The sequence below is a fragment of the Toxorhynchites rutilus genome, chromosome 2, assembly GCF_029784135.1.
Source record: "Toxorhynchites rutilus septentrionalis strain SRP chromosome 2, ASM2978413v1, whole genome shotgun sequence".
Taxonomy (NCBI): Eukaryota; Metazoa; Arthropoda; class Insecta; order Diptera; family Culicidae; genus Toxorhynchites; species Toxorhynchites rutilus.
In genome coordinates this window covers 176,779,741-176,800,401 of record NC_073745.1, presented here as the reverse complement: position 1 = coordinate 176,800,401, position 20,661 = coordinate 176,779,741, and the positions used below count along the sequence as shown (strand labels likewise).

At 43.7% G+C, this 20,661-nt stretch overlaps 1 protein-coding gene across 3 annotated transcripts in view; it reads left to right on the top strand.

The window, feature by feature from the left end:
* The window catches only part of LOC129771214 (uncharacterized), a 273,566-nt gene that overhangs the window by 44,069 nt on the left and 208,836 nt on the right, over nucleotides 1–20,661 (top strand). For all 3 annotated transcript variants that reach the window (XM_055774637.1, XM_055774636.1, XM_055774635.1), the window contains exons 4-5: nucleotides 2,416–5,034; nucleotides 12,414–13,377. In XM_055774637.1, coding sequence (XP_055630612.1) covers nucleotides 2,416–5,034; nucleotides 12,414–13,377 — 3,583 coding nt within the window. The remainder of the gene's footprint in view (nucleotides 1–2,415; nucleotides 5,035–12,413; nucleotides 13,378–20,661) is intronic.

Here is a 20,661-nt window from a genome sequence, read left to right as displayed (position 1 = left end):
CCGATGCTGCATATTTTAAAAACTGACTGCAATTTCAGCGCCAGCAGTTCAGACCTCAAAGTTCCTATATCTCTCGATGTTGTAAAATAAGGTGGTACTTTCACCTTTCTCTCAACATTTACTTTCCTGGTAGTTGGTTCCTCCTCGGTATGGCCATCCAATAAAGCATAGCGGTTCCTTTCTAATATTGGCTCCTTGCCGGTGTCCGATCGATGTCGTTTGTTGGTGCCATGTGGTATGCCTGGGTCGGTTGACCGGGGTTTCCCCATTGTTGTAGTCCTCAGAGCAGACAGGTGGTTGATGAATCGCAGGTAGACAATCTGAAAAGAGAAAAAAATAGCTTTTTAAAAATCAGGTAATGAATGGAGCTCCAAACACGTCCGTCTCTGTCGACAGTCGGAGTGGAATGTGGCCAAGCCCCACCATTGCTCACTTTATACAGCCATATAGTTAACGTTGTGGCGACCGCCTATATTTATTTATAATCTAAGGAGGGAGACCTCCTTCATCTTCTCCATACGTTTCGCCCGTACCCGTGGTTGCTTGTAATGAATAGCTGTTCGCTTCGGGAACGCAGACAAAATGTATGGGAAAGTAGGGAATTCTTTCTTCCAATTTTTCATCAATTTGAACTTTATATGAGCTGAAAAACCGTAATGTGTAGCATATAAACAATTGCTGGGGATATATCCTATCAATGTGTGTATTTGGAACCAAAATCCATTTATTAATTGAGTTGGTATTAGCGTTCAAAAACTGAACACTTTTTCACACCGAAATATTGAAATGGGCCCCTATATTGAAAGGTTAGACGTAGTCCTACGTCAAAATATAGCGCCGAACCCAATTTCCATAAACACAGTGCGCGATTCGCACGCATCACCCAGTTTTCATCCGACCGAGATACGAACGACAACCGAACCGAAATAATCCGACCGAGCCACCCTTTGGTGCATTTCCGAACTTTTCTGCAGCGCAGTTAGTAGAAAACCGAACGCGAAGTGAATACGTCGAAACCCGAATGTGCACCCGAGAATCAGAATAAAGAAATATATTGAGAACTTTTAAAAACCAACCATTTTGAGATTTGATTTCGTCCCAAAACTATTTTGTCGGCTCGTTATTTAACCGCCCGCACAGTATCAAGCATGTATTCCATGTAATTTAAGAATCTTGAACGAGAGTTGTGTTTGAAAATAATTTTATATTATAACGAGTTTTGGTAAAAATACTCGGAAATTATAGTAAAAGAAAAATGTAAAAGGGTCAATTAGAAGACCAATCAATGAATAGTTCTGCAATTGTATGAATGTTCGCTTAGTAAGAAAACGTGAAGTGCTACCGCTGGACGGAGCATTGCGCCGGAACGTATGCACATCGCGCTGGTGTAATCGATGTGCAGTATCACTCTCATGTCGTCTAAAGACTACGCTCGTACACACAGCTCATCGCGCCGATGTAGTCTATAGACGACACTCGTACACACAGGTAGTCGCGCCTATAGACGACGCTCGTAGCGAAAGGGTTAAGGCAAGATCGGATCGGAGTATATACAATGATGGTTGAGATTCGAATGTACGAGGGTCGTTCAAAAAATAAGTTTCAGTGCCTCAGAAATCGCGGAAAAATAAAGTTAGGACAAAAAAAAACAAGGTGATTTTCGTAATCTACGTTTTATTTTCTATTTTTCCACATAATCGCCGTAACGTTCGAGGCATTTTTCATAGCGTGGTACGAGTTTTTCTATTCCGAGCGCGAAGTGCGTTGCGTCCAACTTTTTGAAGTACGATGTAACTGTGTCACGAATTTTTTCAGTGTTATCGAATAGTTGACCGCCGAACGCTTGTTTAATCACCGTACTATTGTCAAGTTTTGGACCGATTAAGAACTGCGATTAAGAACAAAAGGCATGGTTTGTTGACGAAAGAAGTGTTCCTCATCCACGATAATGCGCGGCCACGCGGCCACTGCTTGCGTAACTCAAGAGCAATTGAAAAAATTCAAATGGACTGCGTTCGAGCACCCTCCTTACTCCCCAGACCTCGCCCCTAGCGACTATCACTTATTCCCGGTGATGAAACAGGCGTTCGGCGGTCAACGATTCGATAACACTGAATCGACCCTCGTATCTTTATTTATCATTTTACATTGAATCAAACTATAATAAAGGAAGCGAAACGCGTGTTTTGCAAGCTACGGAATCTGTTGTGTACATTTGGCAGCGATTGAAATGGTCTCAAGACAAAGAAAGTTTCGGTCTAAATTTTTACATTATGAAAGATGAAAGATTGGTGTCTGAGCATGTTAGAAAAAAAATGAAAAAGCTATTTGAAATGATGATTGTAAATATGTAAATATTCGTAATTTTCGATTCGATGCATTTCTTCATTGTTTTTAATGCTTTCCATATTTCAGGCTCACCCAGAGTTATATTGTCAGGAACAGAAGTTGAAAGACATCGTTTTCCGCACCCAAGCGTCATCTGGCTATCGCCGCATTATGCCTCTAATGAAAATAAATAGTTCAAATGGACTTCCACTGTATGAAAAAAGTAAATCGAAATACTTGAGTAAGACACAGTTAAATTCAGAAGGATCGATGATTACTAACAGCGTTGAGCTAGTCAAACGTACAACCCACTCTAGCACTGATCTCTCTAGTCTAGATGATTCCCTAATGTTAGAGAACGGATGTGAATCATCTCAATTAGGTGGCGAACAAGAATCATACATCAACAATTATTTTTCAAGTTATGACGACGTAGATAAAACCATACGCGAAGATTGTATCCTTCCGATTAAATATGAAAACGAAAAATCTGGTGTAAATATCGCCGTGGGGCTAGAACCGAAAACCATGGATGATTCTGAATCGAAAGAAAATTTTCTAGAACAAAATCTCAGTATCAGCGAGAATACAACATTTTCTCCTACTGATAAAATAAAACAAGTTGAAAAAAGGGAGACTAATTTTCTCGCTGAGGAAAGAAATTATGACCGCTGCGAGGAACTAGATATGTTGGAGCTGAAGGATGAAAGCATCGATCGGAGCACAGAAATCAGTTTAAATGTGAGCAAAAATAAAACGCTACCACCATCATCTCAGGAAACTTACAATATATCAATGTCAGAATTGATGCAAGAGACACATAATTGCTTCCTGTCGCTAGTAAGAGATATGTTTTGTTCGACTCCCGATCATCGATTGACAATAGAAGAACTTAAAATTAAACTCAACATGTGGCTAAAGACTCCCATATCCGCACTGAACGATTGGTACAATCAGGCAGAAGATAAATGGGATAATATGTTATACTCAGCCATACTGTTTCTGTCTGGAGAGTTTAGTGATCAACCTGATGATTTTGTTCCGTATATTGAATACAAAATACAACTGAATATTTATCAATGGATAGGAGCATCAAGAGATTCAGATCATCGATTGTTGGATCTTTGTCAGTATTGGCTCGGGCGGAAAGATGATATGGGCATGAAATCCCTTTCTAGACCACCAAAAATAAGCTCTAAGCAAAAGAATATGACCGTATATAACATGAGCTGCTTTGATGATGACGACAGATCATCTGAACGAACTATTTCACCCCCTCCCCCTCGATACCCAACAGATTGGTCTGTACGAAAAGCGACCGATGAAGAAATACGAGCATTCCGAGAACAAGAAAAACATCGATACGAAAATCCACATATGGCTTTCACTTACAAACAACATTCATATGATAGTGTAGTAGGTCCCGTCAAAGGCATTTATACCCAAGTGCCAGGTATATCAAAAGCCCGTGGACACAATATGTTGGTTGCAGATAGACCTAATTTCGTGACAATTTTGACTCTTGTAAGAGATGCCACGGCCAGACTTCCAAATGGTGAAGGTACGAGAGCAGATATCTGCGAATTACTTAAATCATCTCAATATATATCTCAAACTGCAACTGATCAAGTTCTGCAAACCATTGTAAGTGGAGCTCTGGATCGTATGCATACTGAGCATGACCCTTGTGTGAAATATGACACGAAGCGAAAAATTTGGATATATCTACATCGCAATCGGTCAAAGGAGGAGTTTGAAAGACTTCATCAGCAATACCAAGGAATTTCGAAGCATAAAAAACCTGTTTGTAGGAAAAGTAAATCGAAAGAAATTGGTACCTCAAACAGAACATCACCAGCTGCCAATATCAAAAGCACTTCTTTGGAAAGTGAAAGTGTCCATTCCGATTCAAATACGGAATGCAGTAACAGTACCTTGTTCAAACATGATATCGCAGAATCAATTTCCCCGAATGCGATACTTCCAGATCTTTCTAACATAAATAACAATGCTTCTACAAACAGAAATGAAACGTCTCAGTCTCTTGGACGTCTCTTGGACGCAGAACGTGGAACTTCAGCTGTATCGGACGAGATTCCAGAAGATTGTTTTAAAATATCTGCATGTGTTGCATCACTTAGAAAACCAATGGCAGACAATTCATCAGGCAAAATTTCATCCGTAAACTTTGCAAATACCCAACCACGTATTAATGATAGAACGAAGAATCATACAAACACACAAGGAGTCATTGATATCGAGAGTCAATCAATGCAATCGACGTTAAAAAAGAATAACCTTGCTATAACCACCAAACCTGCCACAATAAGTACTCCTTCTTCTGTGTCGAATATCGAAAATCTTATCAGTGTATCACCGTTGCAAATTTCCACATCCACTGGACGAGGCGATATGGACCGCATGATACACAATTTCATAATGCCAGTTGCAATAAATGTGGAAAAATCGCCACAGGCAAAACCATTGGACACAATGCACCCCAGTGCTTCGAAGAATGCACCAGTTATCAACGCTCAACAGACAACAATATACACAGTAAACAAATCCCTACTTCAAACGAAAGGCATCGTGCCGTTGTCATCGCAGTCAGCAAACGACCGATGCCTTATTAAAACAGAAACATTCTTGTCGAAACTAGGTAATCATCAAAAGGTAACTGAAGGTGAAAACAGAAATAGTCCAGCGGTAAGTAAACAAATAATCGAAATTCAATATGATAGATTCAGAAGATACACACTAAGCCTTTCTTATCACTATCGCAAAAATATAGTTATACATGTTCACTATCCACATTCATTGACGAATTTTTGTTTGAGATTGTTTGAGGGAATAGTTTCAAGGATGTGTTCTTAGCTTTGCTGATCAGAAGCCGCAATCCATGCATGAGTTGCGTGATCTGCGTCCCAAAAATTGGTTGCAATTAAAGAACGCGCTTCAGTTGAATATCTGTTTTCATTGAGTGCTAGTTCAAAACTGAAGTGAAATTATTTCACGTTTCTGTGATACCTAATCTACCGGCCTTAGTTGAAGAAGATGAACATGTGAACATTCAACTTCGGACATATTGATTGGACAGAATACTGCTAGACTGCCGTAATCTCGCAATTTGACGTAAGCGCCAAAGGGAAAAAATCAGTACGCGGTTTTTCTTAAAATTGCATGTATAATCGACATACGCGCACACCACAAAAATCATATCTGTATAAAATTGGTACAATTATTGGAAAAACATTGCCAACTGCTTGATTTTTGAAAAAAAAAAAATATAGGAGGTTCTGTTTTTTTCAATGTAGTTTAATTCAATTCGCTTGTTTATAACTGCGGATATTATTTTATAATGCTACGAAATTTTGAAATAACCATTCTATCAGTTTGGTCGCCCTGGAATTTTTTTTATTGTAGAATCATTTGACGATAATTGTTTGATGATTCTTGTGCTCGCAGAACAATACATGCTCGAGATAAGCACAGCTGTCATCCATAGAGGAGAAAGTTTTGCTACTGACAAGCTAAACCAAATCACATACAAAATTACAGACTGACATTTACTTTCTTGGTGACTAAATAGACGAAATAAACTCTATCTGTTAATCTCAACAACATCGAAAAGAGTAGCACTGCTTCATAATGCACACGGGAGCAGAATCAAATGGGGTTTCAGCGTAGCGAAGTTGCACTATTTTACGTACGAGTCATGAAACACGCACGTACGCATACAAATATCCATATATCGATAGCTTGCAGCAACTAACTTTTTTTTATCTGTATTATAGTGATTTTCAACTCATTTGGCTGGTTCGTCACTTTTTACTTCCATTTTTGGAAGAATGTCGGGAGTGAGAATTGAACTCATGACTATTAGCGTGAGAGGCATGGATGCTACCACTACGCCAGATCGCCTCCACCAGCAACTAACTATTGCCAATCTAGATTAGCTTAGCTGTCATCCTTTGTGGAGAGGGTTTTCCTACCGTCATGCAGAACCAAATCACTGACAAAATTCCGGAACATTTATTTTCTTGGTGAGCTGACGATAGCCTAGCTTGATGATTCCCCACACAATTGTGTAGCTCAGAATCTTAATGCAATGGCGTCAGTTTAATGTAATGATTGCAATGCCAGCAACATCAGCGAGTGAGTAATTTGGTCGCGTCCATATCCGAAACGAAGACATGCCATCAGATCAGATCGAAAATCACAACGTATCACAGTCATCTTGACCCTACGTCACATCACAGTGGAAATGGCGCCTACGTCACTTCGTTTTCAACCTTTTAGGGAGTGAATTTTTCAAATTTCTGTGAATCTTTGCCGTTTTTTAAAGTAGAATTCTTTATAATTCTATAACATTCCTACTTTGGCGCTTACGTCACTTTGCGAGATTACTATAGTTGAAGCCTATGAAGAAGAAGTTTTATTGGTTGTTGATTGTCGAGCTATTATTGATGATATGCTCTATGTTTTACAGACACAGGCCTCGGATTTTGGAATTTTAAATAGCCCGCCGTCGGGTGTACAAATACTTGAACACGAAGAAGTCCGCGAAGCGACTACTCACAAAATAAATCATTGGTTTACTTTTTTAATTTTTCTTAGGGCACACTGGATTCTTTTTTATGCGATTTTTTTGCGTGATTTTATTTTACGCGAGAGCGAATGCGAGTGTGTTTGTGACAAGCGCGCGTCTGTGATGGGATAATCTTTTTCACAAGATTCTCCGAAATTACGCGATTTGCATGATTTAACGCGATTTTTTGGTACGGGATTTTGTTTGCGCGCACGCATCAGTCGCGTAAAAAAAGAATTCGTATATTTTAATTCAGATTCGAAAATAATAATAAATATTCGTGTGGTAACTTTGAGATCACAGAATATTCTGCCTCCGTTTATTCTTTTTAATTTCAAAAATCTATTTCATCGGTCGTCCGTATAACGAAAGGGTTTACTCATTTTACCGAATATTATTATTTTTATGCTACACTACATTAACGAAGAATTGTCTTCCCGGTTGCCAGCTCAGGTTGCTCATGAATAAATCGAATAGTTTGACGTGTTGGCCACAACAATATATTAAAACGAAATAAAACAGTTTTCTGCAAAAACTAAAGGAATACTTTTATTGTGACCGTGTCGTATTAAAGTTTACATAAGAATGAAGAAAAGCTTCTTCTCTCTGGCGTTCGTTATGATAGACGTCTCGGCTCTCTGCTGCTGGTGAGTTCGGAGTTGCTTGTGGGTCGAGGGATGAGCCGATGTACGTTGTTTATCTATCACTCCTCCTCAACGTGTATCGGTTATTCTAATGCTGAAGACAATCCTAGAGCTTCACTATGCTGCAGCAATTTAGATTGTCCGAGTGGTTTTGTAAATAAATCTGCTGTATTATGCTCCGACGGACAATATTGTAGTTATGGTTGCAGTTTCTTGCTCTTCGCCAAAATCCCGCAGAAGCTGACGAAGCCACACTGCTTCCTGGCATGCTTCGCAGAGTGCAATATACTCTGCTTCCATTGATGACAGCGAAACGCATGATTGCTTGCGACTGCACCAAGAAATTGCACTATTTCCATACAGGAAAACGTAGCCACTTGTACACACGCCCAATCAGCATCAGCAAAACCAAGTAAGCGATGATTATTTCCGTCGAATGTCAACTTGAAATCGCTCGTTGAGTGCAGGAACTTCAGAACTCTTTTGGCTGCCAACCAGTCCGCTTGTGTTGGAGAACTTACTTTCTGTCCGAGGATCGACATACTTGCAGCGATGTCTGGCCGACTGTTCACAGAAACGTAAAGAAGTGCACCCTCCAAGCTTCGATAATCGTTGTCGTCCTCAAGTGGCTTGCTGGTTCCAGCATCCTTTGCATAACCTGGATCCATTGGAGTTTTCACAGGTTTGGAGTCCAAAAGGCCATACTTTCCTGCAAGATTCTCGATGTATCCTTTGAGACTAATTTAGAACTTTCAATTTTCAGCCGCTATATCCATACCCAAGAAACTGCGAAGATCACCCAGCTCGGTAATTTCGAAATGTTTTTTCAGTGTACAGTGAACACCTTCAATATGCTTTTCATTTTCACAAGCGACGAGGATGTCATCGACGTAAATAAGGACATATATGCGTTCTCCGTCAACATTTTTGCTGTATAGACACGGGTCTGCTCTTCCTTGCTGAAATCCTGCCTGCATCAACACCTCGTGAATGCGTTTGTTCCAGCAGCGCGCTGATTGTTTCAAACCATACACGCTTTTCCGCAAACGGCATACTAATTTTTCCTTTCCTGCAGGAACGAAACCAGGTGGCTGACGCATATGAATCTCTTCCTCTAAATTGCCATATAAATAGGCCGTCTTCACATCCAGATGTTTAAGCGACATGCCGCGATTAGTGGCCACGGCAAGAAGTGTACGAAGTGTTGCTTGTTTAACGACAGGTGCAAACACCTCGTCATAACCTAGCCCGTAACGCTGGCTAAACCCTTGTGCCACCAATCTTGCTTTATACTTTACAAATTTTCCAGAGGCGTTTCGTTTGAGCTTAAAAACCCACCTGCAACCAACTATCTTCTTTTTCACTGGCGGCTCGACTAACTCCCAAGTTTGGTTTGAATGGTGCGATCTGATTTCGTTTTCCATAGCTTCCATCCAAAGGTTCTTGTCTGATCTTGTCATGGCATCTTCAAAACTTCTTGGTTCCGCTTCATCCGTTTTTGCCAATCTGGTTCCATATCCAAAACGGTTCGGTGATACTCCTTTGTTGTTTCGAGATGACCGCCGAGGAAATCCGATGAACATCTCCTCCTGACTCGACGCACTATCATACAATTCTTCTTCCTCTTCGACGTTGCTCTCTACCAGGTCCAACATGGATTGATCTTTAAAAGAAACGTTAAACTCCTTACTCTTGTTGGCTGCATCTGAATCCACTTCCATTCCAGATGGTTCGGTCACCGAATCACGATCCAACTCGTTTGCAATGTCGGTATCGCAAAACGTAGCATCTCGACTCACTTGAATTGTATCCTTGCTTCGGTCTAAGAATCGATATCCCTTTCGATGCTCGTCGTATCCAACAAAAGTCATTCGTACAGCTTTGACATCACACTTTTGTCGCTTTTCTTTTGGAACATATACAAGAGCGTCACAGCCAAACACGTGTAAATGTTTATAGTTAGGCAACTTACCCGTCCACAGCTCATATGGCGTTCTAGAGATGGCGGCCGATGGAAGACGATTTTGCAAAAAATTAGCCGTCATTATCGCTTCGCCCCAATACCTTTTGTCCATTCCAGCTTCGGCAAGCAAACAGCGCATCATTTCGGTTAAGCTCCGGTTCTTCCTTTCAGCGACCCCATTCTGCTGAGGACTATAAGGTACGGTCTGCTGAAGAATAATTCCGTTGTCCTTTAAAAAACGTTGTAGAGATTGTCCGGAATATTCCCCGCCGTTGTCCGCTCTAATAATTTTGGGTTTCTTTCCGAATTGGTTGTGCACTAGTTTCACAAATTCTTTGACTCTTTCTTCTGCTTCATTTTTCTGCTTCAACAGGTACACTGTGGTGAAACGAGAAAAGTCGTCAATCAACGTCATTACGAAACGATTTCCTCAAGGGGTGGGTATTTCCAGCGGACCACATAGATCAGTGTGCACCAGGTCTAAAACAGCGTTTGTTTTTGCTTCGGATGCCGGGAACGGTGCACGGCACATTTTTCCTTCGCAGCATACTTTGCAAACCGAACGAATTCCGCAGTCAACTAAATCCAGATTCGTACCCAAGTCATCTCGTACAATGCGTTCGATAGCTCCAGGCTCGCGATGGCCAAGCTTCCGGTGCCACATGTGTTGACAGTTGTTTTTATGTTGAATCGCAGCCAGCAAAGCCTTCTCATGATTCTTGAGTTGGTACAAACCTGCTTTTCGATCACCAACAGCAATGACGACACCATCTTTCAGCACTTTGCAACCACCCTTATCGAAATTCACCACGCATCCTTCGTTTGTTATCTTACTGACAGAAAGCAGATTTCCTTTTAGAGATGGCACATGCAGAACTCCTTTCACCAGAATATTCCGAGGGTTTCCTTCTCCGTCGACGGTAGTCAATCGAACATCACCAGATCCATTCGATGCAACTTTGCTTCCATCCGCCAGAGTAATAGAGGAGAAATTTGCCATTTGCCAGAAAAAATGAAACATCGCTCGCCATATGCGACGTAGCTCCCGAATCCAAATACCACGCAGCACCACCATTGCTAATCATTTTGCTGCTGGTAAAACAGAACTCCTTCTCATCATCTTCCCTCACAAACTTCGCTTTTTGTTCTTTCTCCTTCCGTTCCTTTTCCTTGCGATCCTCTGCAAGCTTACGGCAGTCTTTACGGAAATGCCCTTCCATACTGCAATAATGGCACGTTTTTTTCATTTCTCGCCTAGCCGAAAAATTTCCGCCGTCCACTTTCAAAGCTTTGTTTTGATTGCTGGTAATTTCGTTCCGTCTCCTCCACTCATCCAAGAGCTTTCCTTTGACGTACTCTAAATCTAGCTCATCATCCTTCCTGCTTTCCAGTGCGATGATCAAGACATCATAAGACTGTGGCAAACTGGACAACAATATTGCCACCAGCCAGAATCCATTCAACGCATCACCCATAGCTTCCAAACGCTGCGATAACTCCATCACGTTTGCTATGTGATCTGCCATGTTTCCACCTTCTTCAAGTTGCAATCGAATCAGTTGCCGTAAAACATGAATTTTATTCACCAGTGAAGAACGGTGGTGAAAGCTCTCCAAAGCTTCCCACATTTCTTTGGCGGTCTGAGCTTTCATTACGTGCGTAAGCTGACTGTTTTCCAATGCAAGACCGATGATTGCACGAGCCTTTCCATCCTTCGCTAGCCATGCGGCGTCCGCTTGAGCCGGCTTCTGGTAAGAGACCATCTCGTACAACTCCTCCTTGATCAATATCAACTCCATGCTAAAACGCCACGTAGCATAGTTGGCATCTCCTAACTTTTCCACTACGAATTTTGCGTCCGCCATTTTGAATGTTCACCTTTCGTCTCACGTTGAAATTTCCTTCCTTTGGAAAAAACGTTGCTACCGATGTATACAACTGCTTCTATCAATTACCGCGCCGCGGATACCGTTCTGGGCCCATAACCTGTTGGCCACAACAATATATTAAAACGAAATAAAACAGTTTTCTGCAAAAACTAAAGGAATACTTTTATTGTGACCGTGTCGTATTAAAGTTTACATAAGAATGAAAAAAAGCTTCTTCTCTCTGGCGTTCGTTATGATAGACGTCTCGGCTCTCTGCTGCTCGGGTGAGTTCGGAGTTGCTTGTGGGTCGAGGGGTGAGCCGATGTACGTTGTTTATCTATCATGACGTACAATGATTTCGTTCCGATCCGTTTCATCGAGTGATTTGAAATCCGGTTTCACAGAATCATATCACTTATCGCAGGGGATCCACTATAGAAGCCCCTTTGGTCGTGGGTATATTGTGTCAATCAGTATTATACTAACATTCCATCCTTCCCCCTGTTCATTTACGAGTAAGAACGTGACCGGCGTCATTGACTATTTAGGTGTGGTACACAAATGACGTAGCGCTAAAATGCGATTTATACAAAAGTGACTACTCTTTGGTTCAATGTAGCAGTACCTTTCGTTATATTTCACTACGTGACGAGCAAACCACCCGGCAGCATATCCTATTAATTCCGCTTTGACGGGTAGGTAGGCTGTAGGATCGGTAGGTATTGCGTCGTTTTTATTAGAAGCATGTATGGCAGAAGCAATCATTAGGGGTTAGATGGCTACCATATACTATTTTGTTTGAGAAAAAATTCCTCGCACCAGTAATGTGTTTAACAATAATTTGTGATTGTGTGGTTGCGCTAAACAAAAAGTTTTATTTGGCTTATACATTGTATTATTATTACTATTGTCAACAATATATTTTACGAAAAAGTTTAACATAATGAAGCTATCATATTGAATATTCTATATTAAAGTCTCATAACAACTTTTGCATGATACTATTCTACACCCAATTACAGACAAAAATTGCTGGATCGGTTATCGCCAAACCCGACATTGGAATGAACACAACAGATATGACAAATACTATCACTTTACACAAAGGACAACAATCAGCGCTTACTCCAGCGCAACAGAAACAAATTTTACAAAACTTGCTAGCACAGCAGCATAAACCGATTCAGTTCCCTAAATCGATAGTTACGGAACAACAGGGTAATTCAATTTCTGTGGCGAGCTCTTGTTCATCGATTAGCAAAATGCAGAAACAGCCAGCATTAACATTGGCAGCAACAACAACAATGACACGTACTAATGCAAAACCTCAATCAGTTAGACCAGGTATCAATGTTCCCCATATGGTGCAAATAAAATCATCAAATACCATACTTGGCGCTCCCAGTATAACTAAAGTTCATTCAAGAACGGCATCGGACGAATTGAAATCTCTACAAAAAAATACTTCGCTTGTTAATAAATCGACGAATTTATTTATGAAAAGTGATATTTCAGAAGATACTGCTTCTGAGAAAAATTCTAAGATAAATCTCATAGCAGAACCAATGAAATCTACGGCCGTCTTCATACAAACGTCAATGGCAAATAATACAGTGACTCGAATGCTCAAGTCGGTCCCATCTGTAATTCATCCAGCTAATAACATCATACGCACAACTATCAATTCGACTAGCATGAACCATGTTCCTGTGAACTCTAAAGTAATAAAAAAGATACCCGAAAATCAAATGATATCGCTCGAAAATTTGGTAACCCGTGATCAAATAGCGGACGCCACACTACAGGTTGCAGAACCAAAAGCAACGAAGACCCAGCTGGTACACTTATCCGGAAGTTGTCCTTCCGTTTCATCGGTAGCACAGTATCAAGTTGTATCAACAAATCGCAATATTGTTACTGTCGCACAATCTCCAACAGAGCGTACCACACAGACCATAATTACAACAACAGCGAATAATATTGTAGGTAAGTTTGTCTTATGTACACATTGCAATTGTATGAGTATCTGTCTTAGAGTCTCTTCAAATCTCTAAAATCTCTCAAATTTAAAATTGTTCCAATTTGAGAAAATTTAGGTTGTATGCATAGAACGCCCACATTTGAACATTGTTTATTCATAAATTTACACAACTAGAAAAGAAGTGATAAGTTGTATTCGTTGTTACTATATTATAGGGATTTAAAGCGTATCATGAGTATATCTCTCTGTGTGCCGTTTTGCCAAAAATTTACGAAGATCCGCATTTCGCATACATTTTGTGAAAATATGTCCCACTGTCAGTTGTTTGTCAGCCACGTAGGGTATGTGCGGGTAAGACGGATAGTGGGGGTAAGATGGACAGATAGTCAAATTTCTGTTCATGAAAACACCTTCTATATGCTGTTCTGGATTATAATATTTAAACCAATGAATACAGATCAAAAGTTGATAAGAGAAACAAAAACCGAAAATCAAATACGATTCCGCGTGTGGATGAAATTTTTTTTGAGTGGTCTAATTTCAAAATTCGATTCGCTGATGGACAAATTTCGATTTGTAAGTTAACAGAGAAGCGATATTAGGTATATACGAAAAAGTGAATTCATTTGTGAGTGGAAAATTTGAATTATTGAAATAATTGTACTGGTGGGGTGAAACGAGTTGCCGGTGGGAGTGAATCCATATGAAAAGTTTGTTTATTCTATTCCTAAGGAATGCGTTGCGTCTATACAGCCATTCCATGCCAAACCGATAAAGTGGTTCTCAGATTTTCGTGAAGAGTGGTAATTTTGTTCTTTATCACAAAAATTTAGACCCGTTTTTTTATTTTTTCGTTAGGGCGACCATTTCCAATTTAGGGTGGTTCGAAAAATCAATTATTTCCACTTTTTCATGACTTCATGACTTTTGAACCACTGAATCGTTTTAAATGTTCGATATATCAAATTGGAGAAAATGAGCTAGCCTTTTATTAAACAATATTGAACCAGCAGAAAATGGATTTTGGTTCTCGTAATTATTGATTGTAGTCTTTTTTTGTTGTTTTTATGGCTATGGACTATGGCTATGGAGCGGCCCAATTCTATGTTAAATAAGTTTACCGCAAAGTCATTGGAATAGCTTTGCTGTTGCACTCAAACAGACTCTCGCAACTTATTTTCTTTTCTTTTATTCAATGTTTCTTTTTTAGTCCAAATATTTCTATGTCTCGAACATCTACTCTTTCTCTGCGATCAATTGTTGCTCTTCCAATTTTGACTTTGAATTTCAACTCTCTACTCTTCATTTCCTACTATCTGCTCTATACTTTGTTCTCTCTTCTCTCTACTCTCTGCTCTTTATTTTAAACTTTCCACTTTCTCTCCACTCTCACTACTCTCTACTCTCTACTCTTTATACTCTCTACTTTCTCTAATCTCTTTACTCTCTTCTTCTTCTTCTTCAATGGCACTAACGTTCCTAGAGGAACTTCGCCGTCTCAACGTAGTATTACTTGCGTCATTTCTATTAGTACTTAGTTGAGATTTCTATGCCAAAGAATACGCGTGATGACAGTGCAAGTCGGAGAAAATTTCTTTGACGAAAAATTCCCCCGACCAGAACGGGAATCGAACCCGAACCCCCGGCATGTTAGTTATGACGCTAACCACTCGGGCACGGGAGCACTATCTTTACTCTCTACTCTCTCTATTATCTACTCTCTACTCTCTCTACTCTATCTACTTTTTTTTTTTGGCAGACTTATCTCACTTCTTAACTAGGCGAACCTAGCCAGAATTTTCACCTGCCCCCGGGCTTCTGAATGCCAAAGGGGGACTAGGCTCTGCGGAATGCACGTATCTGCATGCTCGTGCTGTTTCAGTCCTGACCGAGAAATTGTCGGACAATCGCGCAGGTGCTAAGGATGACCGACTTTTGGATGCCGGCCAATTCCTTCTCCATGTTCAACACCTTTAGCGCTTCCAGAAGTGTCTTCGGGACAATTCCAGTTTCAGAGAGAACGACTGGAACAATTCTTGGGACCTCCCTTAGCCCCCACAGTTCCTTGAGCTCCACGGCCAATGGTCGGTACTTGCAGATTTTGCGACCGTGGGTCTCCTCCAGATTCTGGTTCAGTGGAATAGCGACATCGATGATGGTGACTTTGCGGTCGCTCTTGTCGTAAACCATTATATCTGGACGGTTGTGGTGGATCGAGAGGTCGGTCAGAACAGTGCGATCCCAGTACAGCTTGAAACGGTCATTTTCCAGGACAGGTGCAGGCAGGTACCGGTAGTTTGGTACGTTGTCTTCCAGTAGAGCACATTGGAGGGCCAGTTGTCGATGAACAATACGGGCCACGTTGTTGTGGCGCTCGGTGTAGGCTGCGTTGGCCAAAACGGGACAGCCTCCCATAATGTGCTCTATGTTTTCACCTGGTTGATGGCACATCCGGCAAATGTCATCAACGTCTTGATGCCAGACGTACCGCCTGCAGTTTCTCGTCGGCATTATCCTGTCCTGGATGGCTATCATGTCGGCTTCTACTACTGAAGAGAGTTCACCACGCGTTAGCCACAGATTAGATGCGGCCTTGTCGACGTGTGGCCGGTCCAGTTGATGGGGGTGGGCACCATGCACTGCCTTCTGCTTCCAAGCTGCAATCTTCTCCTCCACTGTCTGCAGATTGCAGTTGAGTTGGTACTCCGCTTGCGCCAAGTGCAGAGCGCTGTATCCTCTGTCGGCGGAGCAGACAGCCCGGTATAGCGCGTTTTGGTTGGCGCGTTCTGCGAAGTACTCGCGCAGTTGTCGTACCTGGGCAACACACAGTGCAGATATGTCGACTATTCCAAGTCCCCCTTCTTTGCGTGGCAGTGAAACTCTCTCCAGTGCCGATTGAGGATGGTGCATTCCGGCCTCTTTCGGCTGCTTTCCTCATCCTCCTCTCAAGGTCCTCTAGGTCAGTTTTGCTCCATTTGACTACACCAAAACTGAAGGTCAGCAGGGGAACCGCGAATGTGTTGATCGCGCGTACCTTGTTCCCCGCGTTAAGGAAAGTCCTCGGGACACAGTTCACTCGACTCAAGAACTTGTCTCGCAGCTCCGTCTTGATGTCGGAGTGGCGAATCCCGGTGAGCTGTCGGAATCCAAGATATTTATAGGATTCGCCACGAACCATGTCTCTTATGAACTCGCCGTCATAGACCTCGTAACCTCCGGATTCGGTAAGCTGCCCTTTCAGCAGATGGACACAGCGGCACTTGTCAAGGCCGAACTCCATGCAGATGTCCCTGCTTATGTCTTCGACAACCCGGATAGCTACACCTAGACGCTGACGTGAATCAGCGTAGACCTTGAGATCATCCATGTAGAAGGTATGGGTCACTTCTTCGTGGGCGCCGTCGCCATACCTTATTTTATAGCCATGACCGTTTCTATTGAGCGTCCTACTGAGGGGGTTCAGTGCCAGACAAAACCAAAGCGGGCTGAAAGAGTCGCCTTGGAATATCCCCCTCTTTATCTGCAACGTTCTAGACTGCAACACATTTTCCCCATCACTAAGGTGCAGAGACGTGCTCCACTGCCTCATCGCATGCTGCAGGAACCTAACGACGACGGGATCAATTTTGTAGAGCTCCAATACCCGGACGAGAAACGAGTGAGGTATGGAGTCATAAGCCTTCCTGTAATCGATGTAGGCCATACTTAGGTTCCGCTGGTTATATACCGCCTGGCCGACTATGGCTGCGTCGATGATGACCTGGTCTTTGCAGCCATGCGTATTTTTCCTGCATCCTTTCTGCTCTTCTGCGATGATGTGATGCTGTTCGCAGTGAGCAGAAACTTTGGCGGTAATTATGCTGCTCAGTATTTTGTACAGACTCGATAGGCACGTTATCGGTCTGTACTTTGATGGGTTCAATGTGTTGCTGTTTTTCGGGAGGAGGAAGGTGACGCCACGGGTGGCGAATTCAGGAAGGTTGTGTGGGTCACGTAGCACCTTGTTGAAGCACTCAGCTATCTTTGGATGTGCGACGGTCAGCTTCTTGTGCCAAAAGTTCTGGACACCATCGGGGCCCGGTGCTGCCCAGTTCCTCAGGTACCGCGAGGCTTCGCGGACATCGTTCTCTCCGACGATGATAGCTGGCATCTCTCCAATTTCACCACAAATCTCCTCCTCCCGTCTTAACCACATTTGCCCGTCGCGATGTTCTACTGGGGTCTCCCAAATACCAGCCCAGAAGTTCGTCACATCGCTAATATCTGGCAAACCTTCGCGGTAGTCGGGCTTCTCGTCGCTAATGTGGTCGTAGAACGCTTTCTCGTTATCTCTGAACATCCGATTTTGTTCCTGGCGCTTTGCAGAGTCAGAGTAACGTTTCAGCCGTTTTGTAAGGACGCTCAATTGCTGTACCAGTGTGTCGTGTTTTTCCGTCAGCTGGTGAGCTCCCAGCTGGCGAAGTTCAGTAGGCCGCACGATCACAGCAACTTGGCGACATAATTTCACCGATCTGCTGCCTCTTTTGTACGCCATCAGTCTTCCAATTGCGGCGCGCTTGTTTAGGATCCGTTGCTCCAATCTCCTTCGCCATGGAGGCTCACGCCTTTCACGGAGATGTTGGAGCAGTCCGCCTCTTGGCCTAATACGGTATCCTAAACTTTTGGCGGTCGCCACAGCAGCACAGTAAACTTTCAGTTGCAGCTCCTCCATGTTCTCAGCATCAACCAAGTGCAGCGGAAGAACGTGCTCGTTCATGAGCTTTACTGCACTTGTCAGCCTGCGGGAATGCTGCAACTTCGGGATCCTGGGGCGCGACAATGGGTCTGTGTCACGGAACTGTGAGATCGCCTCGTCGTAGTGGAAGACCAGATCGCGTAGTAGTTGTTGATCTGGCTGTGGATCTTCCGGCTCAGGGGGTTGTTGTACTGTGGCCTCCACTGGTGCTGATTCGCGTGCCCCACTCGCGAATGAATTGCTCAGCCGTACTGAACTTCGTCTCGACACATCGCTTGCTCTGCTTGTTCTGGAGCTTAGTTCTCTCTGCACCTGCTGCTTGATCTCGTCGACTTGCGTTTGGGAGAGCATATTGTTGCGTACAATCGCTCTACGCCTCGCGTTCATCGCGTTTTGGTCAAGCCTCCCGACGAACTCTGGATACGCTTCCTCGAACATTGCGAGTATTCGAGGGCGACCGCTCATGTCCGTCTCCAAAGCAGTGCAGATGTAATAGGCGCGGATCACGAATTCGTTCATTTCGTGTGTCCACATGATCCGTCGCCTAGTAGTACCCACAAGTGTGGACGACTGTCGTCTGACAGTCGCAACACGTCTCGTAGGCGCAGCGTTTCGTTGGTGATGTCGATGGCTGCTGTTTCCGTGTGGCGGTAGCTCTTCGGGTTGAACCCGGCTGGTGGCCCGCTCTTGCACCTCGCCCTCCAGCCGCTGGCCGCTCGCTCTTACTACCGTTCCAGGACCAGCTCCAGTTCGGGGACCCTCCTCGGGCGATCGCATTCTGAGTATTCTTCGTGAACGTAGCTCCATTTTCTGGGTGTATCTCCTTTGCCCGGGTGACAGCGGGTTGGCAAGGCCTCCATGACCCGGGAGGCCTTCCCCGGGAGAGATATAGCGCTCTGACTCGCTCGCACCCCCTCACTTAGCCACTTTCGACACCCGTTCTCGGAGCCAAGACCAGGTGTTCCAGTTCACGCCCGATCTAAAAATGTCGTCATATGATCTTCGTGGAGGCGTGAGATAGGAACATTTGAGACCAACAGGTAGGCTCCTACCCTAGTGTTGATCCCCATTTGAGAACAATTTTTTTTTGGCAGACTTATCTCACTTCTTAACTAGGCGAACCTAGCCAGAATTTTCACCTGCCCCCGGGCTTCTGAATGCCAAAGGGGGACTAGGCTCTGCGGAATGCACGTATCTTGAACGGTCATTGTCCAGGACAGGTGCAGGCAGGTACCGGTAGTTTGGTACGTTGTCTTCCAGTAGAGCACATTGGAGCGCCAGTTGTCGATGAACAATACGGGCCACGTTGTTGTGGCGCTCGGTGTAGGCTGCGTTGGCCAAAACGGGACAGCCTCCCATAATGTGCTCTATGTTTTCACCTGGTTGATGGCACATCCGGCAAATGTCATCAACGTCTTGATGCCAGACGTACCGCCTGCAGTTTCTCGTCGGCATTATCCTGTCCTGGATGGCTATCATGTCGGCTTCTACTACTGAAGAGAGTTCACCACGCGTTAGCCACAGATTAGATGCGGCCTTGTCGACGTGTGGCCGGTCCAGTTGATGGGGGTGGGCACCATGCACTGCCTTCTGCTTCCAAGCTGCAATCTTCTCCTCCACTGTCTGCAGATTGCAGTTGAGTTGGTACTCCGCTTGCGCCAAGTGCAGAGCGCTGTATCCTCTGTCGGCGGCGCAGACAGCCCGGTATAGCGCGTTTTGGTTGGCGCGTTCTGCGAAGTACTCGCGCAGTTGTCGTACCTGGGCAACACACAGTGCAGATATGTCGACTATTCCAAGTCCCCCTTCTTTGCGTGGCAGTGAAACTCTCTCCAGTGCCGATTGAGGATGGTGCATTCCGGCCTCTTTAAATGCTTTCCTCATCCTCCTCTCAAGGTCCTCTAGGTCAGTTTTGCTCCATTTGACTACACCAAAACTGAAGGTCAGCAGGGGAACCGCGAATGTGTTGATCGCGCGTACCTTGTTCCCCGCGTTGAGGAAAGTCCTCAGGACACAGTTCACTCGACTCAAGAACTTGTCTCGCAGCTCCGTCTTGATGTCGGAGTGGCGAATCCCGGTGAGCTGTCGGAATCCAAGATATTTATAGGATTCGCCACAAACCATGTCTCTTATGAACTCGCCGTCATAGACCTCGTAACCTCCGGATTCGGTAAGCTGCCCTTTCAGCAGATGGACACAGCGGCACTTGTCGAGGCCGAACTCCATGCAGATGTCCCTGCTTATGTCTTCGACAACCCGGATAGCTACACCTAGACGCTGACGTGAATCAGCGTAGACCTTGAGATCATCCATGTAGAAGGTATGGGTCACTTCTTCGTGGGCGCCGTCGCCATACCAGACGTCGAGTGGGGATCGCACCCACAAAAACCAAGCCCTCTACTCGTTGCCTTATTCCCCCTGGGACCACATCTAGGCGACTACTTCAGGGGGCGGCTCTATCTACTCTATCTACTCTATCTACTGTCTACTCTATCTACTTTCTACTCTCTCCACTCTCTCTATTCTCCTTACCCTCTACTCTCTCTACTCTCTCTAC